Consider the following 12,413-nt stretch of genomic DNA (forward strand, 5'->3'; position numbering starts at 1 on the left):
TTGAACTATATGGAAAAAGAATCTTGATTGCACTAGCTTGTTTTATATCATCATTGATATCAACTTGTATGACGGGTCGCACAAAGGGTCGTCAGGCGTCGACGCTACTGAGGACCCGTTTTCGAGAGGGACCCGAAATTTAATTTACATTTAGAGATGACTGATGAACACGTTTTTTTATGTATATAACTAAACATGCACAAACTGGTTAATTGGCTAGACCGGCTAATCGGGTCTGGTACTTACCGGTTTTCAAGCACAAAAATCCTAGTTGGTATAACTGGTTTTGGGCATAACTGAACTGGTTAACCGTTACATAACTGGAAAAAAACGGTTTAACAAAATATTCAAAAAAAATCTAAAATCTGTTTCGGTTAACCAGTATCTAGGCCAAAATGTATTAACCGGTTACTAGCCGCCAGTTCTTTCTGAGATACAAAAAATATATAAGCTATTTTTTAAAACTAAAAGGCCTAAATACGACAATAAACCATTTATCAAGCCCATATTTTCTTTTTCAAAAAGGCGGTTTTTTAAATATTTTATAAATAAAAAACCAGCAATCTGCTCTCAGGTGTGCTTAGATCACAATTATCGTTGATTTTTGCTAGAAGAAAAATAAATATAATGGTCTCTTTTGTTACTCGCTTGAGACATCTGAAATCTCAAAACGTTAGTGAAGAAAAATAAAATACATCCATGTCATATTGTACACATTGAAAACAAAAGATATCAAATGTTTGTACCGCGATTGAAGTTCTAGATTAGTAACCGTTTAGTTAAGCAAGTCATCTAGGGGGGCGTTTGTGGTTCATTATTTAAGCCTCTTTAAGACTTGTTGCCGTAAGTCATAACTTACAAAAGTGTAACTTATGGCCGTCACAACTTTGAAATTATTCAAACACTATAAAACATCACCCCTAAAACACGGTGTATCAAGCTCTCTAGTTTATGGAGTTTAGCATGTTTTGTTCTTCATCTAATTTTCGGTCAGTATGAGGTTAGAATGGTATCAAGCGGTACATGAAGTAAAGCCGAATGTGCAATGTGAGTGGGTTGCGAATTGCTATGAAACAATCATACATGATGTTTCACAAACAAGTAAAACATTTGTCGAAATTTGATACAAACATAAAAACAAAAAAGATGCACAAAATTAAATAAAAAATACAATAAAACAAATCCCAAATTTCATAAATTATCCATTTCATAAAAAACCCGACGTCTCAAACAAACGGCAGAGGTACAAGTATAACGATGACAAAACAACGTAACCCAAAACGTTCAAAATTTCATGAGAATGTCTAAACCCGAAAAGTAACATAGTTTCAAAAACAAGAAATAACTTATCTCTTCTTTGACACACCAACAGTCTTTCCTCTACGGCCAGTGGTTTTGGTGTGCTGTCCACGCACACGGAGACCCCAGTAATGACGAAGACCACGATGGTTCCTGAATGTAAACAAGTACAAAAACATTTACATATGATGCATAAAACAAACACGAAAATTGACTTGTTCAAATAGAAAATATAAGACGAACCTGATCTTCTTCAAACGTTCAAGGTCATCTCTCAACTTCATGTCAAGAGCATTTGAAGTGACTTGTGAGTACTTCCCATCCTTGTAATCTTTCTTCCTGTTCAAAAACCAATCTGGGATTTTGAATTGGCGTGGGTTAGCCACAATGGTCATCAGGTTATCAATCTCAGCGCTTGAAAGTTCTCCAGCCCTGTAAAAATGAATGTTCAAAAAAACTTAATTTCTGTAAAAAAAATATGATAAAAAATGTCTCATTATAAAAAAAATATCATTTCATAAAAAGTATTTGATAAACACACCACATATTAATGTGGTGCATCATATTATGCAAACATACGCCAGAAAAGTAACAGTCTAAAAATCTATGCAGTCGATATCGCCGATATATCAACAATATATCAGTGATATATCGGTTATCGGTCCATTGGCGATATATAAATCAAAATAATGGTTCAGAATATCAGTACCAATAATATCGACGATATTGACCGATATAGGACTATATTTGACCAATATATCACCAATTTTCTTGATATCAGTGTTTAAAATCTTAATTATTAACTTTTAGTGTTCAATGTTAGTGTTTTACGTCTTAATCAATTCTTACTTGCTACGATTGTTAGTGTTTTTCAATTTGCAAAAGGTTAATTTGTTAATGGTAGGAGACTATACTGAATTATTAGTATTAAATTGCTATATATATGAATTTTACATGACATTAAAATATACCGATATCCCACCGATATCTCACTGCGATAATCGATATCTCATATAACGGTCCTTAAACGATATCCGATATTTTTCCGCATTAACTGCTTAGCTAAAGATGCACCACTATTAGAAAAGTAACGAAAGATTAACAACATGTTAAAAGTTCATGAATCATTCACAAAAAAACAACTAGAAGTGCAAACAAGACTAAGCATCAAATAAAGCTCGTTTAGTTTTCAAGCTCGAGCTTTAAACCACTATGTATTGATATCAAGTCCAGCTTTGGCTTGTTTAAGGTAATGCAAATGAGCTCAAGCACCACCTTGGCCAATTTTAAGTTTTAAAAAAAATTATTACTAAAAATAAAATTGTAAAATTGTATATAAATTAGTTATGTACTAAGCAGTAATGAGAAAAAATATCAAATATCGGTCGAGGACCGATATTGGAAATATTGGTAACTTTAATATTGTGCAGAATTTATATATGGAGAAAAAGGATACCATGAATTTTATTTAGTGCTGCTGTTTCTGTACAATTTTCTATCAATGTTTTATTTATGATTGAAAAAAAAATTCTTCATTCGTTCACGGTACATATCATTTTAAAAGGGAAAATACATAATGAGTTCAAGCACTGCCTTGGCCCATTTTAAGTTTTTATAAAAACTTATACAGACAAATATTATTGTAAAATTGTATAAAAATTGGTTATGTACTAAAAGGGTGTTTGGCCTAGCTTTTATTTTTTTGGCTTATGCTTATATTTAAAAGTAGCTTATTGCTTATTTTCTATTATTTGGTAAGTTATTTTTAAATGTTTGGATTAGCTTATATTCTACAAGTTAATTATGCGTCTTAATAAGTTGTTAAATCCACCATTCTTTGATTTTCTACAGTAACAAGTTGCTTCAATAATTATTAATCCACCACCATTTGAAGTCAAATGAGTAATTTACACCCTCACACAAATAAGCTTCTTCAAATAAGCTAAAAAACCATCTTCAAATAAGCTTCTTTAGAGTATATAAGCTAATAAGCATAAGCTTAAAAAGCTAAACCAAACACCAAGTTAAGCTTATTTTGTTAAAAAAAGCTAAAAAGATATAAACTTTGTTAAAAACGCTAGCCAAAACACCCCCTTAATGTTTCAAACATAAATGTGTGTGTGTGTATATATATATTATGATAGATATTGTTTAACTAATAAGTAAAATTTGAGCTAAACGCAGGCTTGCAACTAATCTAAACTTAATAAGGGTTTAAGTAACATCAATAACCAGATCTCAACAACAAATACAGTACAAAATAATAATAATAATAATAATAATAATAATAATAATAATTAGGCTACTACATACCTCTTGTTCATGTCGACGTCAGCCTTCTTGCAGACAATATTAGCAAACCTGCGTCCAATACCTTTAATAGAAGTCATGGCGAACATAATCTTCTGCTTGCCGTCAACGTTGGTGTTCTGGACACGAAGAATGTGCTGAAAGTCTTCATTTGCGACGAGTGACTGCAGTAATAATAAACAAATCCCATCAACACAAACCAGTTTCAGGTAGCTGAGAGTTGAGATATTGAATGATTAATGACTCACCATGGTTGCAGGTGGTGGCGGCTGGTGCTTTGATATGTTGTATTTGTTCTGATATTATTATTATAAACCCTAGTTTCAGTGAGAGGATTATATACATCATATGAAGGCCTTGTTAAGTTACTTTACTTTGGGCCTCATTTAGTTGCCCACAATTAGTCTAATGTATGGGCCTCATTTCCTTGACTAATTAGTAATTGCTATTTACTAGTGTGTAGAGTTGAAAAAAAAAACCTGAACTCGAAACCGGATCCGATAAAAGAACCCGGAACTGATTTTTTTATACCCAGGTTTTTAATACCCGTACATATGCATTTCAGTATCAAAACACGTACCTGAATCGAACCCGATTTGTACCCGGTAATACCTGAAAACTGGAACCGGTTCCATACCCGAAACCAAGTTTATGAAATACCCGAAAAGACCCAAAAAATACCACTAAAAAGTGCAACCTCTTAAAAAACCCAATCTCTACCCGGAAAAAAGTCTGAAAACAGAGTTTTTTCAATACTCGAAGCTGGGTATTCAGATACTCAGTTTTAGAATACATGGTTCTATACCCGACCCGAACCTGATGCATAGGGTATGGTTTTTAGAGGCATACCCGAACCCGACCCTGGTATTACCATTACCCAATTTTCCATCGCCGGTCATACCCGGAACCGTATTTGAAAAACCAGATTTGTGCACCTCTAACCAGTAGGGCTATAAATGAGCTGAACGTTCAGCGAATAGTTCATGAATCGTTCGTTAGGGAGTTCACTTATGTTTGTTCATTTAATAAATAAACGAACATTAACATGAAATTTTGTTAGATTTATTAAACAAACGAACATGAACAGAGGCCCCGTTTGTTCAATTGTGTTCGTGAATGTTCAGTAATGTGTTCATAAACGTTCGATAATGTGTTCATAAATGTTCGATATGTTGTTCATGAAAGTTTTTTGTACTTTTATTTATGTTGTCTAAACATTTTATATTCTTTGATTTATTACCCATAACATAAAATAAGATATCACATTCATACATTGTTTTTAAATTGTTCCCATTACCTTTATCAACATTCACAATTATTAACACATCGATCTCAATCTCTAGGTTCTGCCGATTTTATTTGTGTTCGTGAACACACTACCTTAATGAACAAAACGAACAGAAAATCTCATTCGATAAGCGTTCGTGAACACATCTTGCATGAACCGCGGTGGACAAACAGAAGATTAATATACAACTGGACCATATGCGAACGAAAATCACAAGAACAACATCAAGAGAACTAACAATTAACAACCTACATAACATAATATTTAAAAAAAAAACAAATATAAAAAAGGGCAACAACTTGTACAAGCATTTTATGATGTTCAAACAAACTAAACTAATATACACAACCGTCAGCATCAAGCGCGATCCCACAACTTGCTCCCAGCTAAAATCTCCTAAACGGCTAAACCATACTGCATATTAACCGAATAAACCACCAACAATTAATACACACTCTAAAACCGAAATATTAAAAAAAAACGCATACAAGAAAAAAAGGAAAGCGTTCGATTTACCTTAAAATAAAGATCCTTGTTGCCAGCCTCTATATTTTCATATGCATAATCATACGGGTTCCAAAACAGCGTCGGATTCTGGAAACCATTTTTTGCCAGTCATTCGATAACAAAAAAAATCCTATAAATTACAAAAGAAAAATCTACAAAAAGCTGCCAGTGGTTGATTATTATTATTATTATTATTATTATTGTTGTTGTTGTTAACATGCAACCATTAATATCTTATTCATCTGCTACTGAAGTCTATCTAACTGCAATAAACCTACCTGCAAGTTAACGGGCCGAATAAGAAATGGAACTGTAAACATAATAGTGCATGCAAAATACCCTTTTAATGCAAGCACCATTTAAATGATAAATTACATTTTTAGTACTAAATTATTCATTTATTAACAAAAAAAAAATAGGCACAAAGTTTCAGGCCCAAATTCATTACTTTGGGCCATTTTTTGGTCCAAAAACTTCAAGCCCAATTAGCAAAAGCAAAACCGAAACCGAATTTTCGGTTTTTTGGGTCGGTTTAAGCCCGAGAATGACCAAACCGACCCATGCACAACCTTGTAATCATAATTATAATCATAGATATTACCATTGGTTCACGAAACGGAGTCAATGCATGACAAGGGGTTGACATTCACATATTTTGGAATCAGTTTGACCTCCAGCACTCTGGTCAACCTGAGACCTCGAGTCAGATAACTCGAATGACTTAACGCACGGTCGAGGTTCACACTGGACAGAATCATCAATAATAATATGCACATCGGTCTCAACTACAGTAGGGTCCAGATTCAGGTCAAACGTGTTTTTCAGAACCGATTCAGAAGTCAACGGAGACGGGTTGACTTTGACCACAGGAACACCGTCATCTTCAGCTTCAGCATCTAACTTTAATTCTGACAATTCAGGGTTCCCGCAAACCCCGGACTCCAAAGAACTCGGTCCAATAGTACAATCCGGAAACGACTCGGAGTCAACAGAAGTTTGACCGTCTGGAAGATTTAAGTCGCATAGGTTGTTCACACCATTTACATTTTCGAGATCCGGGCAGCTGCAACAATCAGTTAACACGGTTTCTTTTTCCGTTGGTTTACAATCTGTCGCGTTTGATGAAGTTGTTTCGACTTGAGGGGTATTTTCGTCATTATGGTCGGGACTGCTGCAACCATCCATTAAAGAAACCGTTTCTTCCTTTCGTTCATAAACAATACTATCTTCAACGACCCCTGTAAACATTTGATCACACGGTTTCAGAATCAGAAGTTTGTTGTTCAAAAAAAGATTGAAAAAACAAATATTCACGAGTACCTGCAGGTGAAGTATGACATGCTGCCACGTCAGCAGACTGATTATGAACAAGCGGCTTTTTAAGCATATCTATCCCCGGAAACACTATCATGCTCATGCGTTTCATCACTTGCTTCTGTGAGTCTTCAAGTGGCATGAACCCGAACACATCGGTCCACGTTTGCAGAAGTGCGGGAATGGCAGGTATTATTAGCTCTTCCACGCCAAAAGAAGAAAGAGTCTGAAAATATTATTATAATAATATAAAAAGCTGTTATATGATTTTATTATGGAAATAATAAAATAACTGTAATTGTAATTTATTATAGGCGACATACGGATTCGATTGCATCCAAAAGGCGGCGACACATTCCTTGACGTCTGTAAATGTGTCGAGTACCGATAAAAGGCATTTCTGCTAACCGATAACCGTGTATCCTGTCATAAATAATAATTAAAATGATAAATTCTTACTATATAAACTCTTTGGTATAACATATTATAACTGGAAGTTAAAGATTGTAACCTTATGGATGCTGCTGTGATAAATTCGTCATCTTTCTCCAAAACCGCGGTTAAGAAGCTCGCATAATTCAATCGCTTGAAGTTTGACCTGAAAAATAGGTTCCAAGTATGTGTAATCATTACAATAAATAACAATTAATAGTATTAAAAATTTACCAACTCTTTTAATGGCAACTTAAATAAAGTGAACTGCTTCACATCAAACATTAAAACAAATATAGTTATTTCGAGTTTCGACGCCTACCCGCAATTATACACAACGTTACGGATGATATTGGTGCCACTTCTCTCATCAACAACTGGGACAAAACATTCATCCATTACAGAGAATGCAATGGCCAATTTGGAATTATGTTCAATTTTTAGTTGACTTTCAGGAACACTAAAATCTTGGTCGATTTCAGAACGTTTAAGTAGAGTCCATGAAAACCCGTCTTCAAGTTCGTATTTCACCCCAAGATTCGCCTGGAGGCGCTCAAAGAGCTAACAAATAAATAATAAAAATCAGATTTTTATATCATGCAACATCAATTATTATTTTCTAATTTTATAATTATAAGTTATACCTCCTGGCATTTCCTTCCGCAAAAAGGTTGTCTTTTTAAATCTTGATTTACATCTTCGGTTTCTTGAACGCACAATTGGTGGACTGTTACATTCAAAAGCTTGTAACTTTGATAGCAATATATATAGTATTATAAAGTTATTCAAGATAAGATAAATAAAGAAACGTTTTTTTTCTTAATTATTATATACGATCAGTCGATCACATACATTTTTCCTCGCACAAACAGCATGAGAGCATTTGTGAGGTGATTTCATCATGCAAGTTTTCAACTTGAGGGGTAGAATCGGAAACAACTCCACAGAATTTGCATGAGCAGTATACGCAGTTCCAATCTCCCGTAGGAAAATTCTACAACACGCAAAGTCAAACGGTGGTAAAAATCTGTCTAACATGTATTCGAATGCTCACTTCGTCTTAAATCAATTAATCTAAAGAAAAAAATAACTAGTTTTAATTTTAAGAACCTCAAAAACTCCTAACAGTCAAATCATTTTATTTATTTATTTAATATATATATTTATTTAATATTATTATAGGGTAGTTTCGTCATTTATTATATGCAAGTTTGTGATTACGCATATGTAATAACCAACTTACATGTATGTAATCATATAATTACATATAATAAATGCCAAAACTACCCTCAAATAATACTAAAGTTTATAATTATTTGGAAGTACTGAAATGATCCTGATTATTACATTAACCAGTTACAAAAAATCAAAAACTTAAGAAAGCAAGAAACTTTATAATCAAATGTAAGAAATAGTAATTACTTGGACATCAAGGCAACTTTGATGAAAAGTCGAAGGGCATCCGTCACAGCAAATTAAGTCCCCGCCGTCTCCACAAATATTACATGTATCATCATTCGGGTCATCTTCTTGAATATCAACATTAAAGTTAATAATATCTGATTCCTCTTCTTTTTTCCATGAATCCAACAAACATTTTCTAACACACATTCCCGATTCCAAATACAAATCATCAAAAAACCGACCAAATTTCAAATTTCCTCCACAATGACCTACAAATTTAGTTATTCCCATAATTTCATTACAACAACCGCAACGAATCCCATCATTAGTAATAACACCCTCAGAAGACCTTTTTTGTCTTCTAGTCTTTCCATACTCAACCTTCGTTCCCGCCAAAATAACGCCCGAATCAATCATCCATGATAAAAGATTACGCTTCTTAATTACCGAAACACCCTTGTTGTCTTGTTTGTCCCCGTTCTCACGTGGCTTGAATAACATTTTCCTCTTTGACACATCTTTTGACTTCTTATTCTTACCAAGTTTCTTCTTTTTCCCGGTGACGATTTTACCCTTCTTTGCATTCTTCAATTTTTTCCTCCTTTCATGCTTGCGTACTTTACGAGGTTGTCTAAAAAGTATACTGATTTCTTCTTCGGGTATCGGTGTAAAGGCAGACGTTTCACAATCATCAGCTTCACCGTTTTCAATTTTCTGCTTTAATTTAGCATACGCCGCCGTTATTGACCAGTGTGATCTCTTACCATTAGGTTCAATATACACTGCATCTAGGTATGTTTTTTCTTGCCTTTGTCTTAAATCAACCGTCCATCCGCATTTCGAAAATAAATTTGATATTTTCTCTCTTAGTAACTGTTTCAACTGCTTCCTACCAGCTAGATTCCGAACAATTTGGTCACTATTTTCTTCAAAGTTCTCATTTTTACCAATCTTTAGACTTTTTTTAACCGACATGAGCTTCCTTTTTCTCATTTTAACCATATTTGCTGCTAAAGTTCTTGCTTCCATTTTCTTGGGTCTTCCACGACGTTCGATTTTCTTGACAATAACACCTTTACGCGGTCTTCCACGACGTTCTAGTTTTGTACTTGGTATTTCACTCAAGGGTAACGTTGTAATTTCACTCTGAAGTTTACAAGGTCTTTCCCGTTTTTTTAATTTCTTTTTCGGTTTCGTGTTTTCGCCTTCTGTAAGCGCCTTTGGAGGCCTTCCACGACGTTTTAGCATATTTATTGGTATATCACCTGATATCAAACCAAGAACCACCGTCCTGGAACCACCATCAACCGCTGCTACAACATCGCCACTAGTGGTAGCCTGAAGCTTACAAGGCTTTTCTTGCTTCTTTAATTTCTTTTTTGGTCTCTTGTTTTCTTTTTTGGTCTCATGTTTTAGCATACTCTTTGGTACATCATCTGATCGTTTTAATCCAAGAACCACTGACTTGAAACCATCATCAACAGCCACATCACCACCACTAACCCTATCATCCTCTTTCACAACTTTCTTGGTTTTATCTCTTACGTTACATTCCGAACTCAAAGCTTCCACCTTTATCCTTTTCCTCCTTCTCTTACGTTTCAAGGCCATAACCGTAATTGTATCATCATCATCGTCATCATCATCAGCAGCAGCATCGTCATCGTCATCATCGTTTACATCATCAACAACAACAACATCAATCTTTTCTTGGTTACTTTCAACTTCCTTTAAACTCCCAACATTTTTCTTTTTCTTCCCACACCTACCTTTTTCTTCCGTAACTTTACATTCATCCAACGCTTCAAGTTCCAAACTTTCGTCTTCTTCCTTGACACCGACGTCCATTTCACTCAAATTCACAGACATTGACTCGTTTACCTCTTCCTCCTCGGTTTCCTCTTTGGGACAAGAAACATCCAAATCTTCCATAGGATCCAAAACCTCTGACCCCAAAAACAACCCTTTATCATCACTATTTAGTCCTTTCATACCCATTTCAAGATTTTCATAACAAGTATCAACCTTTTTACCATTTTTTGATTTATTAGACCGCAATGAATAACCTTTATTCTTGAAACTTTTCTGGATTTTGGGTTTTTCCCTTTTGAAAACCCTATTTGATCTCAGTTTCATCCTGACAACCTAACACAACAACAGTTAACATCAAAAACATATCTCAGTTGTTACAAACTCAAGAATATTTCAAAAAAATTAGTAAGAATCTCAAGAAAGATCAGACCTCAGGGTACTTAATAACCCTACATCACAAATGCACTTTCAAATCATAAAAATTGAAACTTTATGGCAAAATTGTAAACAATTCATAAAGATGATAACAAATTCAAGAGAGATCAAACCCTATGGTTACTTCACAAATGCACTTTCAAACCATTAAAATTGAATTTTTATGGAAAATTGGAAACAATTCATGATTATCTAAAAACAAATAATAAGAAATTCAAGAAAAGATCAAGACCTATGGTTACTTCACAAATGCAGTTTCAAACCATAAAAATTGAAACTTTATAGCAAAATTGTAAGCAACTCATAATTATCTAAAGACATATGATAACAAATTCAAGAAAGACCAAACCCTATGGTTACTTCACAAATGCACTTAAAAACCATACAAATTGAAACTTCATGGAAAAATTGGAAACAATTCAAGATTATCTAAAAACAGATAATAAGAAATTCAAGAGAAGATCAAACGCTAGGGTTACTTAACATTTAACAACCCACATCACAAATGCACCATCACACCATAAAAATTGAAACTTTATAGCAAAATTGTAAACAATTCAAGATTATCTAAAAACAAATAATAGCAAATTCAAGAAAGATCAAACCCTATGGTGGGTTGGTAAATAACCCACATCACAAATGCACTTACAAACCATAAAAATTGAAACTTTATAGCAAATTTGAACATAATTCAAGATTATCAAAAACAAATAATAACCAATTCAAGAAAGATCAAACCCTATGGTGGGTTGGTAAATAACCCACATCACAAATGCAGTTTCAAACTATAAAGATTGAAACTTTACATCAAATTTGAAACAAAAACAGGTGAAATTGATGAAATTGGTACCTGAAAATGGGATCAAGAAACAGGGGATGTTGGATTTCAGTGCAGATACATTTGGTGGGTGATGAGTTTAGAGAGAGAATGAATTGGGGGTTTTAGTGAGAGAAAGAAAGAAACATTTGGGAATTTGGGAATTCTTTGTCTTTGGTGGATGGATGAAATAATCAATTTTTAGGTTATGATTCTAAAATCTTTAATCTTTAATCTTTAATTTACTTAAAAGAAAAAGGGTATGAAAACAGTCTTCACCTGCAAGATGCTGTTATGTTAACAACAATTTTTATAATTTTGTGATATTCATTGTTTTCGAGCTTGGCCCGTTTAACTTACAAAAGTCCGAGTTTGGCTCGGGAGTTGATGTTCAAGCTCAAGCTTTGTTCGGGCACGGCTCGTTTATTATTTATTGATAACTAATTAGTTTATATCATTTTTAAATATCTTTAAAGATTTTGAGAAAACCTTAAACGAGCATAAGCTCGGGTCGAGCTCGTTTGTAGTATCTTGAACGAGCCAAAGCTAGACTCGTTTTGACTTATGAGAACTCGAATTTACTTCGTGAGTCGTTTTTTTAAGCTCGGGGCCGGCTCGTTTATTATTTTTTAACTAACTTACATACATTTTTAAATATTTTTAAAGATTTTAAGAAAACCTTAAACGGGCGTAAGCTCGACTGAAGCAGGTGTGTAGTCTCTTAAACAAGCCAAAGCTCGGCTTGAGCTAGGTAGTGCCATATGAAACTAATACACAAGGTTTGTTAAGGCTTGA

The 12,413-nt window shown here is 34.0% G+C and overlaps 2 protein-coding genes across 5 annotated transcripts; both read right to left on the bottom strand.

The window, feature by feature from the left end:
• Window positions 1–1,187: 1,187 nt before the first annotated feature.
• Window positions 1,188–5,763, bottom strand: LOC143585332 (small ribosomal subunit protein uS13z/uS13y/uS13x-like). The gene is made up of 7 exons (XM_077067145.1): window positions 5,683–5,763; window positions 5,437–5,491; window positions 5,242–5,311; window positions 4,990–5,145; window positions 3,613–3,822; window positions 1,543–1,731; window positions 1,188–1,452 (listed from the first exon to the last, which is right to left on the bottom strand). Exons 1-7 carry the CDS (start codon window positions 5,761–5,763, stop codon window positions 1,347–1,349), a joined length of 867 nt encoding a protein of 288 aa, XP_076923260.1. The 3' UTR covers window positions 1,188–1,346.
• On the bottom strand, window positions 5,170–11,825 carry LOC143585324 (uncharacterized). Of its 4 annotated transcripts, XR_013144534.1 has the most exons (12): window positions 11,652–11,825; window positions 8,573–10,699; window positions 8,003–8,144; window positions 7,795–7,877; window positions 7,473–7,711; window positions 7,230–7,316; window positions 7,042–7,141; window positions 6,725–6,944; window positions 6,006–6,642; window positions 5,629–5,682; window positions 5,414–5,534; window positions 5,170–5,311 (listed from the first exon to the last, which is right to left on the bottom strand). XR_013144534.1 is itself a non-coding variant. In XM_077067138.1 (10 exons), the coding sequence occupies exons 2-9, from the start codon at window positions 10,688–10,690 to the stop codon at window positions 6,026–6,028; spliced, it is 3,606 nt and encodes a 1,201-aa protein (XP_076923253.1). In that variant the 5' UTR covers window positions 10,691–10,699; window positions 11,652–11,825; the 3' UTR covers window positions 5,173–5,311; window positions 6,006–6,025. The 4 variants fall into 4 exon arrangements, 2 of the variants coding, with proteins under 2 accessions (XP_076923253.1, XP_076923252.1); XR_013144535.1 differs by lacking the exon at window positions 5,629–5,682 and having other exon boundaries at window positions 5,414–5,491; XM_077067138.1 differs by lacking the exons at window positions 5,414–5,534; window positions 5,629–5,682 and having other exon boundaries at window positions 5,173–5,311.
• Window positions 11,826–12,413: the final 588 nt, after the last annotated feature.

The sequence above is a fragment of the Bidens hawaiensis genome, unplaced genomic scaffold (assembly GCF_021521415.1).
Source record: "Bidens hawaiensis isolate Kalapana, Puna unplaced genomic scaffold, B.hawaiensis_p1.1 tig00033817_1, whole genome shotgun sequence".
In the NCBI taxonomy this organism is placed as follows: domain Eukaryota; kingdom Viridiplantae; phylum Streptophyta; class Magnoliopsida; order Asterales; family Asteraceae; genus Bidens; species Bidens hawaiensis.